Raw genomic sequence first — 14326 nt, 5'->3', positions numbered from 1 at the left:
TACACTCAGCTTCAATTGATTAAGACCACATGAAATAAGGTACTTTCTTTGGTTTTCGCTAGAGATTGGCTTCCTTATTCCCGGACCCTTGTGAAGTATACTTTCAAAATCGTTACTGCAACTTTCAACAACAACTCCACTAATTGTTGAAATTTTTCAGTGAAATTGACGGTTAACTCTTTACAGAGTTCAAATACAGAAGATGATGTAGATTGTATTTTCACCATGAAATCTCTTCCATTCAACGTAAAATTTTCCTAGACAATCTTAACAATATCACTTGAACCAACAACTAATGATATAATGTATTCCAGCTTGGTAAAACATGTAAAATATCTTCTTGGGTCTTTGATCGGAAACGTCTTGCCCAATATTTGACTCCTTCTCACAATATGTGTTGATCGATGGCGTGACATAGAAATTACCGTAAAGAGCCGGAGGCACACATTTGGAGCATTCTAATTTCTGGTCGTTATCTAATTTCTTATCTAATTATTCCTCCAAATCTTTTTATTCATTCTTATCTAATAATTCCTAATCTAATTTCTGGTCGTTAGAAGGTTTAACGTTGCTCATTACTTTCATCCTAGGCTAATTCTTACCTCCTGACTTAAATCAGCTATCCCAGAGTTTTCAAAAGTACTCCTGTCCTAGGGGAAATAAAATTCTAGGTATACAGCCAAGTCTTGCTTGTCCTTCTCAAGCGTTGCATCTCTCTCGACCTCGTATTGTAATGGAGCTTTTTTTTCTTCTTGTATACACTTGCTTTGAAAGGGTCTCGTGGAGCTCCCTATCTTTGAATTCTAATTACTTTTCCATTGTGTTTAGAAATTTCTTGCCTTCTTTTCCACTCGTAGTCAAAGTTTGACTGACAATACGTGCGCACAACCTTGTCTCTTGCTTTCGGTTTGTTCATATTATATTGTCAGGCTTCATTTGAATTTTCTCAAAGTTCTGGACCTTCGGACAGAAATAAATCATATGCGAGTATAAACAGATTTGTAAGGCCAGTTGCTAGGCTACCAGACCAGTCCATTTAAAACCGGTTTAACTTAACCGACTCTGTTTAAATCCGAGATTAACAGAAATAATAAGTCAACGATAAATGAAACAATTCTGTTCTATTAACATGTAAATTCAGTTTTCGGTATCTACGACTGAAGCTAAGCAAGGCTAAAATCAACTATTTCTCTACTGAGAAGTCTGAAAATCCCAAATTCTTTTCAGGCGAAGGAAAATATAGTGTAGACTGTCCGTGACTGAATTGAGCACCTAGGAACTGGATAAGGCCAAAATAGACGACTTAAATGACTTCACAAAAAGGAAGGGCTCGATCTGAACGACCGGCAAATCATACGCGTGCATAAGCAGGTTTTAAGGCATGAGTTGATACCAGTCCGGTCCCTTTGAACCTGGTTTAATTTAAAGGACTCTTGAAAAACGACATTAGAACATTAGCATTAAACGATCAAATAAAACGACTCTATTTTATTTACAAGCAAATTCGGTATTGGATCTACAATGAAGTTGAGTTTTGTGAAAAGCAGCCATTTCTTTACCAAGAAGTTTGAAAATTTAAGTATTTCCAGGAGAGGGAAATACGACTTAGACTGTCTTAGAATTGAGCACCTGGGACCTCAATGAGGTCAAATAAACTACTTATATGACTTCGCAAAACCAGGGGGGTGAAATACCCCCCCCCCCTTCAAGCCATCCCTGGCTACGCACGCTCCTCATATATCCCAGTCAATTCAACGCCCCCCTCTTTACACCCTCCCCAAAATTTTCAGTTTCCCTACCTTAAATATTTCCTTATGACATAATCTCACCCCGTTCGGGGACGACCTGTTTTCATTTCATCCTAGATGGTAAAACTATTAGATGAGCTAAATAGAATTCAATAAAATTCAGTTCAGTCAAATTATGTGAAATAGCCTTGAGCAATTGCTACTGAAGTATTTCGACTCAATATTGGCTGGTTTCCCCTACCTCCTGTGAAGCAAATACCTCCTATCTCTGCTAATGTGACCAATGACTAAAGACCCAGTAAATAAGCGCCTCTCGCTTTCCAAATCATTTTCAGAAAAAACGTGACGTACGCTCTTCGAATTTGTTCATAAAGATCGAGGAATTTTTGACGAATTAACGATAATATTTATTTATTAACGACACTTTTATGTTACTCATAATTACATACTACCGATAATTGACGATAGTATTTGCTTACTGAATCTGTTTTTAGATCTCGCTGGCTTACAGATGCAGTCCATTGAAGGAGCCAAGATGGGCTTTACTGGTAAACAAGTTATCCATCCTGATCAAATCTCAGTCGTAAACGAAGCATTTTCTCCTTCTAAGGAAAAAATCCAATGGGCTAGAGATTTGATTGCTGAATTTGAAGATCACCAAGCCACCGGAAAGGTAAAAATGTAGGGTTTTATTTATTTTAAGTAATTTTTTTTTTTCTGTAGGCAATATCGTATGCATAGTTTAGGGAGGGGTGAGTTGCTAGGGTGCCCAGAAGGCAGGATTTTGTTCAACTTACCGCTCCTGGAAGATCTGAGATTAAAATATCAGGTCGTTCGAGTATGTGTGACATTTTTCTGGCAAATAGACTGTTTAAACTCTAGACCTCTGAGATCAGTTTTTCCGGTTGGCTGATTTTTGGGAATAATTCCTGCTGATACCTTTAAAGATCAGGTGTTCAATTATTAACTACCCACTAAAAATTGGAATGTCTGTAATTTCGAAAGAATTTTTGGTTGTCTTGCTAAACACATATTTTTGGGCTGAATAAAAAAAAAGACTTCAACCATAACTTGCTACCCCTGGAAGGAATTCGGACACACTAGTTTATTTCTGGACTTGGTGGGGTCTAATTGAATCTATCAGCAATAATCAGGCGTATACATATACATAAAATAGTTATTATTATTATTATTATTCATTTATTGCCCGTCAAAGAAAAGGTACATATACGGAGTAATCACTGAAGTAACAAAAAAATAGAGAAAAAAAAATTCATGAAATACATTACTTTAATACAAACGATACTGTAACAGGTTAGATTCTTTACATGTAATGCAAAACACGTTCCAAACACACGGATTATCCCTGGTGGAAGAGTGCTCTGTGGAACCACAGCAAGTGCACAGTTCCGCGTTCTTACAATCAGCAGAAAAATGTCCTTGTTGATGGCATCTGAAACACCGTCTAGATATGAATATGAAATTCTGAACAGTTACCTTCTCATAACCCGCCTTCACATAATTTTTCAGAAAGAAATCGAGATCACCCCATTGTTCAAAATAAATCTTGTAGACATGTGACTTGCCACACTGCGAAGCTTTGACACACTTTGGAATCATTTTCTCTAAATCTTTTTCATTCATTTCTGTCGGTACGCCTTTTATTACACCGATGAATGCGGGAGATTTAACAGAGGCTAAAAGGCCAGGTTTGGAGTTTTTAATCTGGTCAGCAATTGAGGAGGCAGCGGGTTTACTTTTTACGACAATTTTCCATTCTGATGAAGAACGTTTCACCTCTGAAATATCATTTGCAGCTTCAGGACATATTTTATCAATAAAATCTTTCCTTAATAGTGGAGATGAAAGATTGGAGGGGCAATTTTTTAACACGACAGCATAGGTAGGAGGATTGTATTAGTCCTTGGTGCAAGACGACCGAGCGGAAGAGGGCCAGGCAGAAGTTGCCTGTGCTGCGAGATGTTGCTTATTTAGCTCACACAAACTATCAATTTTACAGGAAAGTTCATTCATGCGACAGGTTATTGTTGCAACGATCGCATCACCAATTGTTGGAATTTCACACGGTGAGTATATCACGAATTTTGGGATCTTACGTTTTTCTTTCGATGCCGTAGATAACCACTTACAAATTTCAAGGACATTTTCATCGTCTTTTTGGCATTGAATTAAACGTGTTCCAATTTCTAGCACCTGATGTAAAACCTCCTTTGCCTTTAGAATGGTTTCATGACTGAAAAAGCTTGTCAACTTAGCAATTATTGTCTCTGCTTTGATACCATCGATCATCGATCGAGAAATAAAATTCAATATTGGATTTAAAAAAATATCCGAGTCGTCCATTATTTAATAATTGCACTTACGGTAATAATAAAAATTCAATAATGGATTTAAAATAATGTCCGAGTCGTCCATTATTTAATAATTGCACTTACGGTAATAATAAAAATTCAATATTGGATTTTAAAAAATATCCGAGTCCTCCATTATTTAATAATTGCACTTACGGTAATAATAAAAATTCAATATTGGATTTAAAAAAATATCCGAGTCGTCCATTATTTAATAATTGCACTTACGGTAATAATAAAAATTCAATAATGGATTTAAAATAATGTCCGAGTCGTCCATTATTTCATAATTGCACTTACGTTAATAATATTCAGTAGATAAAAATCCACTCCAAATCAATGCATAAACCGTCGCCAATATAAACTCAGTCAATCTCCACACATTTTAAATTCAAGAGACGTAACGAAAAGTCAGTAAAAAAAAAATCCTGCTTCTGAATTTTTCCTCCTTCTTGCGGGCGGATCTGAGCTTAAAGTAATATCACGAAGTAATATCACGAAACTTGGCACAGTGCCTGTTTTGGGACTTTTATTGATTGATTTCTGGAAGACTACCGGAATGTTTTTGATTTGATTTACACCTTCTTGCATCTCAGAATCTCAAGGCAGTGGGTTCTCGTAGTTTGTACTTGTAGTTTGTTGTACATGGGTACTTGTAGTTTGTTGATTTTTAGCAACATAGGTATAAAAAGTGTACCCCCTTTTTCTCGGTGATGTTTAGTTAGAGCAGGCAAAATTATGTTTGGTGCCCCACAAGGCACTAAACTAGCTTTTCTGCCTTTCAGCCTTGCTGTTACGTCCTTTCTGGTTTCAATGATGGACTGAAATACACCGATTATTTGTCAGCACTGCCTTAGTATCTTTTTGAGGCTTACAGGCTGTGAATCAGTTTGAAACAAATTTTTTTGACAATTTGAACAATTGAAACGTTTGAATGTGTAACTTTAAAAAACACTGGTGTTTTGTGCATTTCTTTATGTGTCTATGACACCTGTTTTGATTAAATGATTCTGCTTGCGAAGAAAGCTTCTGCTCCAAATGAGCTTTCAGAGCTAGTGATGCAGATAAATATAAAAGAGAAGTTGTGAAATGGGCCTATTTACTTAAATTAAGGCTTGTGAGTATAAAAAAAAGAAGAAGTTTATACTAGAGTTGGAATGAACGTATTGTATAAAAATTTGAATATATATATCTATATATATATATATATATATATATATACAAAAGCGACAAGCGTCTCTGTGACAAGAACAAGGTCACTTGTTCTGGTCAAAGTGGCAGTCGGTAATGAAAACACCAACTGCCACTTTTTGGGTCTACGGACAGTTTCTGAAGTGCACATATCTTGAATTTAGGTTCATAAAAAGCGCAACCAAAGGTTCATGAGGTTCATATTCTTGTGGTCAAAAGTTCATAAAGTTCATATTTTTCACAAAAATCTAGCGGGAGGCCTCTATATATATATATATATATATATATATATATATATATATATATATATATATATATATATATATATATATATATATATATATATATATATATATATGTATATATGTATATGTATATCAGCCCATTCAGGGGCTGATATATCACTTGAGGATCATCCCAGAGATCCACAACTATCTCTTAGGTAACAAAAATAAAACCTCGTGGACCAGCTTAATATTAATGACCTTATAAGGTGCCAACACTTTCACTAGTACATTAATATATTAGTTTATGTTAGTGTTATGGGCTATATTACATTGTGTTAATATGTGAGATTTTATTCTGTGACAAATATTGTGATATTCTGTTACATCTTGTATGGCCTTCGTCCCCCGCAAAGGTCCGCGCTTCACATTGCCCATTTTTATAGCTTACAGCAATGTCACGAATCTAAATCTATTGAAATTTATTTCTTTCTTTCCCTCAAAATCGACGAGTATTTAAAACACAAATGAAATTGCAGAAGAAAACGAAATACTGCAACAAACGAAACAAAGCATTGATGTAAAATAGGCTTAATAACATAACTGAATAAAATACTTATGAAAAGACAACAACAAAATCCCAAACATTTTTTAGATTCTGGGAAAAACGAAAAGGTTGTGCATAAAGAGAAAATTTTCAGACTTATGATAAAAATTATCCCTCTTAATCTTAGCTAATTCCAACGGCTCTTTAATTTTAAATCTCAAAACTAATTCTGTGTTAATAAAACAAATTGGAAAACCAAGTAAAAATTTACAGTATTTATAATAGCAAACGCGAATTGAAGATAAATCGCAGATGTTAAAATCTGAGAAAAGGAAGGCATGATAAAGAACATACGTGAGGGCAACTCATTACAACGATAGATACCACGTAGCCGTAGTATTGAGCCAAATGCTTATCTAATTTTCTATTGAATATTGTAGAATAGTATTTGAACTATTTCATATTTCTATCTTTAAGATTTTAGTTGTTTAACCTGAAGACACACTAACAGACACAAATAAAATTCAGTTTATATGTTTAAATAGATAAAGTCTAGCTTTGTATTATTCAGCCAAATTCTCTTTTTTTCTATCGAAAAGACCGCAAGATCTCTTTGTTGGACTCTCGGTCTTGACAGAAAAAGAAACCATCGCTTCGGTTTGGTGGTGGTTCAACATTCGGCCCAGGCATGATATCATTCTCTGTCAAGTTTTCTTTTTTTACAGTGTTTCTTTTCTATTTTTGTATTGCTTACGAAAATACCCATATCTCCCAGACTATTTTGCAACATCTGACGTTTTTATTTTGAATGGTTGTATGTAAATTCAATGCACGCGCACCCAATCCATTTTGTGTGCAGGGATAGCAGTGAAAGAGCTGTGTTGGTTAGATATCTTGCGAAAGACCGCTTTCTAGGAGACAGTTCAGATACTCAGCCCATAGGAGTTGATCTCGCTTAGTTCAAATAGTGCTGGGCCCCTTGGTAATAACATGGTGTCAGCCAAGCCAAGTTTTCTAATTTATTATTTCGAGTGACTGCTTTAACAATGTTGACCAACAGCAATTCCCGAAATTCAAGACTATTTGGAATAGTTCCAAGACTATTTCCTAAAAATACCATCTTTCTAGCCTTAAGTGTTTAGTTGTTCATTCATTGTAATGTATACACACACAACAGTTGATTTTATGTAGATTTTAAAGAGTCGGCTTTTTCTTGCTCTCGCATGCTTTTTTTCGGAACATCAAATCTCTGGAACTTCCCTGGATATATATATATATATATATATATATATATATATATATATATATATATATATATATATATATATATATATATATATATATATATATTTACTTAGTACTTACTTACTTACTTAGGTCCCCCTGAGCCATCTGGGGCGCATAGGGCATCGACAGAGCCTCGATAAACGTCACGTATTGGCGCTGCGGCAAGTACATCCTCCCACTGGGGTGTAGTGATATGTGAGCACAGCGTAGATCATGATCGTACGTGCGTCTGAGCGTGTTTCTCGGTCTTTGCCTCTGTCGACGCCCACGCGGCTGCCATTGTTGAACCTGATTCGGGATTCTTGAGTCCTACCTCCGAAGGACGTGGCCGAGATAGCTCCATCTCTTCTTGTCAATCACTTCAGTAATAAGCGGCTGGCTAGTTCTTCGGCGGACCTCAATGTTCCTGACTCTTTGACACCAACCGATATTCAGCACGCGTCTCAAGCACATATTTTCGAAAGCTGTGAGTCTTTTCTCTGTCCCAACATGTAGTTTCCAGCACTCACTAGCATACAATAGCACGGACAAAACGTTGCTATTAAGAAGTCATAGCTTTAGTGCAAGCGAGTACTTCTTTGATTTCCATACTGGCTCAAGTTTGTTGAAAGCAGCGTTTGCCATGCCAATTCTTTTCTTGACCTCATTTTGCACCTCTCCTTTGTAATCGACCCAGCTCCTGAGGTGCTTAAATTCATGGACTTGATCGACTCTACGATTTTTGTGCAGGAGCTCAACTGGTGAGCCTGATGTTGCCATTGATTTAGTCTTGTCTCTGTTGATGTTCAGGCCAACTTTCTCCGCTTTAACGCTCACTTTATTAAGGAGCTCTTGGAGTCGCTGCTTTGTCATTTCCAGAACTGCCACATCATCCGCAAAGTCGAGGTCTGAGAGGATTTTATTTCCGACTGTCATTTCGAAACTAGTTGCTTCTCTCAAAACATAGTCAGTAAAATTACAAATAAAAAGGGCGATAAAACGCATCCCTGTCGTATTCCTGACATAATTTTGAAGTATCTAGTTGTTCCCTTCTCTGTCTTTATGCAACATTCCGTATTTTCATGAAAAGCCATGATCAAATTTACGATTTTCCTGGGGACACCATAATGCTGTAGAATTTCCCAAAGTCTGTCACGGTCCAGGAAATTGAAGGCCTTTTCATAATCAAACAAGAGTAGATATATCATGTTGGATCACTGATTCGCTTCTCCTATCAGAGCCCTGAGCGTGAATATGAGATCTGAATAAGGTCTACCTGTATAAAAGCCATTGTACTCTTCTCTCAGATACGGATCGAGTTCTTTTTTCAGTCACTCGAGTATTATAAACGCTACAACCTTACTTGGTACTGATATTAGGTTTACACCTCGCCAGTTATCGCAGTTAAGAGCATCACCTTTCTTAAATATCTTAATAATTGTCCCTTTGGTCCAGTCGTCAGGGACCTTTTCAGACTTCCAAACTGTCTCAGTCAGTGTATCCACACTGAGAGGTGTGTCCTCACTGATGCCTTGATTATTTCCGAAGTTAGGGAGCCTTCACCGGTCAATGTTACAATCTTGAGTTTCTTCACTTGAACAAGTATTTCCGCAGATGTCGGGGGATTTTCATCAATCTTTCTCGGTCAGTTGGTCTGCTTTCTCGAAGGGATGCTTTCTCGGTCAGTTGGTCTCGGTCTATTTAAAACATTTTCGAAGTGGGATACCCACCTCTCATCAATTTTCTCAGTTTAAGTGAGAACATTTCCGTTCTCATCTTTGACTTGGCTGGATCTGCTGGGCAGCTCTCCTAGCATTTCATTTGTGAGCCTGTAAACTGCTTTGGAGTTTAATTTTCTAGCTGCTTCCTCTGCTAGTCCAGCCTTCTCTTCTATAAAAAAGGCTAGACTAGGCTAGATTTTCCACTTGTTAGTTTTTGTTGACTTTTTTATTTCTTTGTCTTTTATTCTACATAGCACATTTGCGAAAACCAAAGGTCTGTCGCCGCCAGCAGAGAAAATTTGCTATCTCAAGCCATTGCGCTCGTTGATTAGTTTCCAAGTTTTTTGTGATATCCATCTTTCCTTCGGTTTCTTCTTATACCCGAGCACATCACTAGCAACTTGATTGTATGTTGTCTTCATTTTTATCCATGCTGTTTCCAGACTGTCTGTGCCGTTTTCTATTTCAAGCAAAGCGAATGAGTTCTTCAACTCCATGCAAAATTTTCTTCGGGTTTCTCGGACATGTAACATATCGACATCATAAAGCTTCGCAGAAATTGACTTTGCGCTTTTGGGCACTTTCAGCTTGACTTACAATTTTGCTACCATCAGGATGTGGTCTGACTGGGTATCTGCCCCTCTGAAGCCACGTACGTCCAAAAGACTTGTCCGCCATCTCCTTGAGATTAGAAAACGATCTATTTGGTTCTTCGTCCTGCCGTCTGGCTAGATCCATGACTGTTTGTGGATAGTTTTATGTTCAAACTCAGTTGTGCCGATCATAAGATCATTACTCAGAGCATAATCTACCAGGAGGGCTCCGTTTTCGTTATTTTCATTAAGACCATCTCTCCCTAGGACTTGTGGACAGTAGTCTCTTTCTGCTCCAACCTTTGCATTGAAGTTCCCAACCACACAAAGAAGGTCATGTGATGGGACTTCTGATGTCAATGACTGAAGAACTTGGTAGAATGACTCCTTATCAGCATCGTCTGCATTATTCGTAGGAGCGTAAAATGCAGTGATTGAAATTTTTAGATGGTTGGTTACAAATCTTGCAAGTAAGCATCTCTCGCTGACTGGCTTCCATTCAACTATTGCTTTAGTGGCCTGGTCAGACAGCATTATCCCAACTCCAGCCTGGTACCGGGATTCATTTCCGCTGTAAATTAGTGAGTAACCCTCTCCTATCTGTTCATGTCCAAATCCAATCCACCTGACTTCGCTTAGAGCAAGGAGATCTAGCTTATACTTCTTCATCTCTCTGAGTACTTGTTCAGGTTTTGTCAGCTGGTTTAGTGTCCATACATTCCAAAATCCACATTTCGTCTTAGTTTTTCCTGTCATAAATCGTGTCCGTGGGCGTGCTGAGGTCGTCGTCGAATGGTGTAGCGGGGTATCCGAGGCTATCATCGATGTTTCTTTTGCAATTTGGAATTTTACGGGGATAGGTCACAAGCCCATCGCCCAACCCTCCTCATTTTACGGACTTGGGACCGTCATGCTCCTCCGACCTCTAGGAGGCCAGGATCCTTGCAAGGTGGAGCTATATATATATATATATATATATATATATATATATATATATATATATATATATATATATATATATATATATATATATATATAATATTTGAAAAAAACTACGTTTTCTAAAGAGTTAAAGAGGCTGAGTTACAAGGTCGAACCTTAAAACGTACAGGGATTAGGAGGCACAGTTATTAGGAGGCACATATATATATATATATATATATATATATATATATATATATATATATATATATATATATATATATATATTATTTGAAAAAAACTACGTTTTCTAAAGAGTTAAAGAGGCTGAGTTACAAGGTCGAACCTTAAAACGTACAGGGATTAGGAGGCACAGTTATTAGGAGGCACATATATATATATATATATATATATATATATATATATATATATATATATATATAGGCTGAGTTACAAAGTCGAACCTTAAAACGTACAGGGATTAGGATGCACAGTTGGGGGGCTGCCGCCCCCAAACCCCCTGCTTTCGCAGCCTTTAAATAAAAAAAAAGGGTTTTAAACTGAAAGTAAGGAGTGACATTAAATCTTAAAACGAACAGAAATTATTCCGTATATGAAAGGGGCTGAGCCCTCCTCAACGCCTCACTCTTTACGCTAAAGTTTTTATTGTTTAAAAAAAAGAGTTGTGAGAAAGTCAAACTTAATTTGTGCACGTTTTTGTACAGTTTATTACTTATTATTGCTTGACTAACTGTTAGCTGATTTGACAGCTTGCGGGCTCTTAGAGGACAACGAGCCCGCGTTTTCGCGGGCTCTTATAGGAAAACGATAAGAGCCCGCTTATAGCGGGTTCTTATAGGAAAACGAGGTTTTTCGTAAATGTAAAGTCGGGGGATAATTTGTTCGGTCTGAAAATATCAAAATGCCCTAATAGGTCGAATTCTGCTTCGAATGAGTCCTCATTCACCCGGATCAATTGCCAGCTGTGGCCTGTAGGCATGGCTAAGAAGAAAAAAAAAATTTGAACTTTAAGTGGCTCTAGTTGGTTTTTTGGAAGGAGTGATCGGATTGAGCTGAAATTTTGAGGATAAGCTCCCGGGCCCTAGGAAAGCTTAACCTCTAAATTTCAGCCCGATCGGACAACGTTAAAGGGGGCTGTGGTCGGAGGGTCGAAACTTCCGGCCCACTTTTACCCATGAACATAAAGTCGGAGGGGGGTGAAATTTTGCATGTTTCTTAGTTTGAGCTTGGGCTACAAAGTGCGATTACCGTTGTCTCTCTGCGACCGCTAGGACCGGAAATCGCTTAACATTGTGGTGGGTCGCCTCTTTATAGAGACACCAGTGTGCCTCCTTGATATATATATATATATATATATATATATATATATATATATATATATATATATATATATATATATATATATATATATATATATATAAAACTATTTTGCATAAATTTGCAGGTACTGGAAAATCGCGTGAAATTTCTCATTAAGACTCACACACACTGGATTTAATCAGAGGCATATAGTAAAAAGCCACAGGCCTTCAACATATTACTTAAATTTTTCCGGCCGTTTCGTATGGAAGGACCAGTCGTAGAAACTTCGGAGTGAGTTCGTTCTATTGGAGATCGAAAGTTATAGCGCCATTTTTGACAGTCAAAAGTGGTTGGAGGGCAACCAGGAACCGGTCTCTAGGTCAAAAGGATCAAATATTTTGTTGTTGGAGGGTGAGTTTGTAGGGAACTCGGGAACGGTCTACAGGCCTAGTGTCCCTGATCAGTTTGAAACTTACAGCCGTAAGTTCTTGGGCCAGGTTTTCAAAATAGTATGTTAGTAACATCTTCAGAATAACATATAGGGATCAAGTGGAAACACTGGGATTTTGGCGTGGACCGAAACCGTGACTGACTCGGTATAAAGGCGAGCAAAGTCCAGAATCAGTGTAAAAAACAGCTGATTCCTAGCTCGGTACAAAAACGAGCTAAGTACTGACTCAGCTCAAGAATGAACTGTCAAATGAAAGACACGGCTGAGGTTCAGCTTGTAAAATAATAACTATTTAAATAATTAAATTAGTAGAACTTGCCTTGAATTTGCCAGTAACTAGAATGAATACGTTGCCAGGGATTTCATCCTAGTCGACTCTTAGGAGAGAAAAAAGTATGCGATATATGTTTATACATCTATCACCTTCACACATATCCATTTACCTTGCTTGTACCGATGGAGGGGATTTCCTCACCAAATTTGGGGTAGCTGAAAAGGTATTTTTGCTATTTTAGGCTCCCTCCCGCCTCATCAAAATCCTTTTTACCCCATCTGTTTTTTCTGTATATTCTTCTATAATGGTATCATATACATGATAGCTTAAAAACGTCTAAATTAGTGTTTGGGACAGTTTTATTCACAATTTGTTCAGGCGGTGATGTTTTTTGTGCAATATTTGGTTAGGATTTGGCTTTTAGGCTTTCTGCCCCGATAGTTTGCAGTAAAAGAAATATGAATTAAGCTTTTGTCTGAAGGTTTTTGTTGCTTCCTGCTGAAAACACCCCAACAGAATTATATTTCATTCATTTAAAACAATGAACATACAGAACAATTTTAAGAAGTGAACTCTAAATTCATAAATAATATAATGTATTTTAGCTTTTTTGATATTTCAAAAGATGTTCACTAAGTTGTTGCTAAAATCTATTGGAATAGGCCGTTTACGATGCTTATTATATTTTATTTAGGCATTGATTAATTAGTGTATAGTTGTAGCAATATCATGCCTTAGAAACCAGATCCCTATTAGGATTGGCTGAAACGGCCCGATTTCGATCATACTGCCTTGAATGACGCTCTTGAGGATTGAATGCCTTATGAGTTTGTATCTTCTATACCAGGCGCTCGAGGGATTGTGATTCCCTTAGAATCGCAAGAATTTTAACCGTTTTCTCTATAGCTTCTTGTATTTTGGTGCAAAGTTTTGCAATGCAAAGTTTTTGTTGTTTTCTTAATTCAACCCTTTCCCCTCTCCTCGCGAAAAACAAAATTACAGAAACCTATATTATATCAATAACTTATGATCTAATGTCTTTCTGGCTTGCCTAGCTTTTTATCTTTTTTCAGGGTGCATTCAACTTCCGTGGCCACATGATTGATATGCCGCTTGTACTGCAGGCGAAGAATGTGTTAAAGCTAGCAGAAGCCATGCCAAAGCAAAATTAACTGTTTTAAATTTTGTTAAAGTTGTTGTCACATAGAATATGCATATTTTTAATCATACCATTTTCAGTTGAACTTAAAGGGATAAGTGCGTACAGAGAAGGTTTTCATGGACGCGTCCCCTCCCCTCTCATGGAACCTCGAAATTTTGCTATTTTCACCATTTCGTATATTCTGTCTTTAATTTTCCCATTTTTTTTATCCCCCCCCCCCCTCCCTCCCAAACCGGATCAGCCTTTATATTGAATATATAAATGAATACTTAGAGTAAAATAAAGGAAATGCTTAAAGAAGTAAAGGTCGTAGTACATTGATATTTTGATATTTGACATGCTTTAATATATTATTTCACTTCTTATTATAACAATTTTTGGGAGTAGGTGATGAGTTTAATGTCATCGGGAGGTGTGGAGGTGGATTTAAAACGAAGGTTGATTAGGTATTTTTTTGGGTTTGAAAATGAAGTAAGTGAATATTTATGTTATTTGCTGATAAAATTACTTATAGATGATTCGTATTGGAGAAA

The 14326-nt window shown here is 37.0% G+C and overlaps 1 protein-coding gene across 2 annotated transcripts in view; it reads left to right on the top strand.

Annotated features, from left to right (window-relative positions):
- Positions 1 to 13860, top strand: part of LOC148939972 (citramalyl-CoA lyase, mitochondrial-like) — a 73868-nt gene extending 60008 nt beyond the window's left edge. For both annotated transcript variants that reach the window (XM_089105787.1, XM_089105788.1), the window contains exons 6-7: positions 2243 to 2421; positions 13705 to 13860. In XM_089105787.1, coding sequence (XP_088961913.1) covers positions 2243 to 2421; positions 13705 to 13803 — 278 coding nt within the window. In that variant the 3' untranslated portion in view covers positions 13804 to 13860. The remainder of the gene's footprint in view (positions 1 to 2242; positions 2422 to 13704) is intronic.
- The last annotated feature ends 466 nt before the right edge of the window (positions 13861 to 14326 follow it).

This window comes from Artemia sp. Qi Xiang Cuo, chromosome 20 (genome assembly GCF_049724085.1).
Source record: "Artemia sp. Qi Xiang Cuo chromosome 20, ASM4972408v1, whole genome shotgun sequence".
In the NCBI taxonomy this organism is placed as follows: Eukaryota; Metazoa; Arthropoda; class Branchiopoda; order Anostraca; family Artemiidae; genus Artemia; species Artemia sp. Qi Xiang Cuo.
Note: the sequence above shows the minus strand (reverse complement) of the source record. Positions and strands in the feature narration are given on the sequence as shown.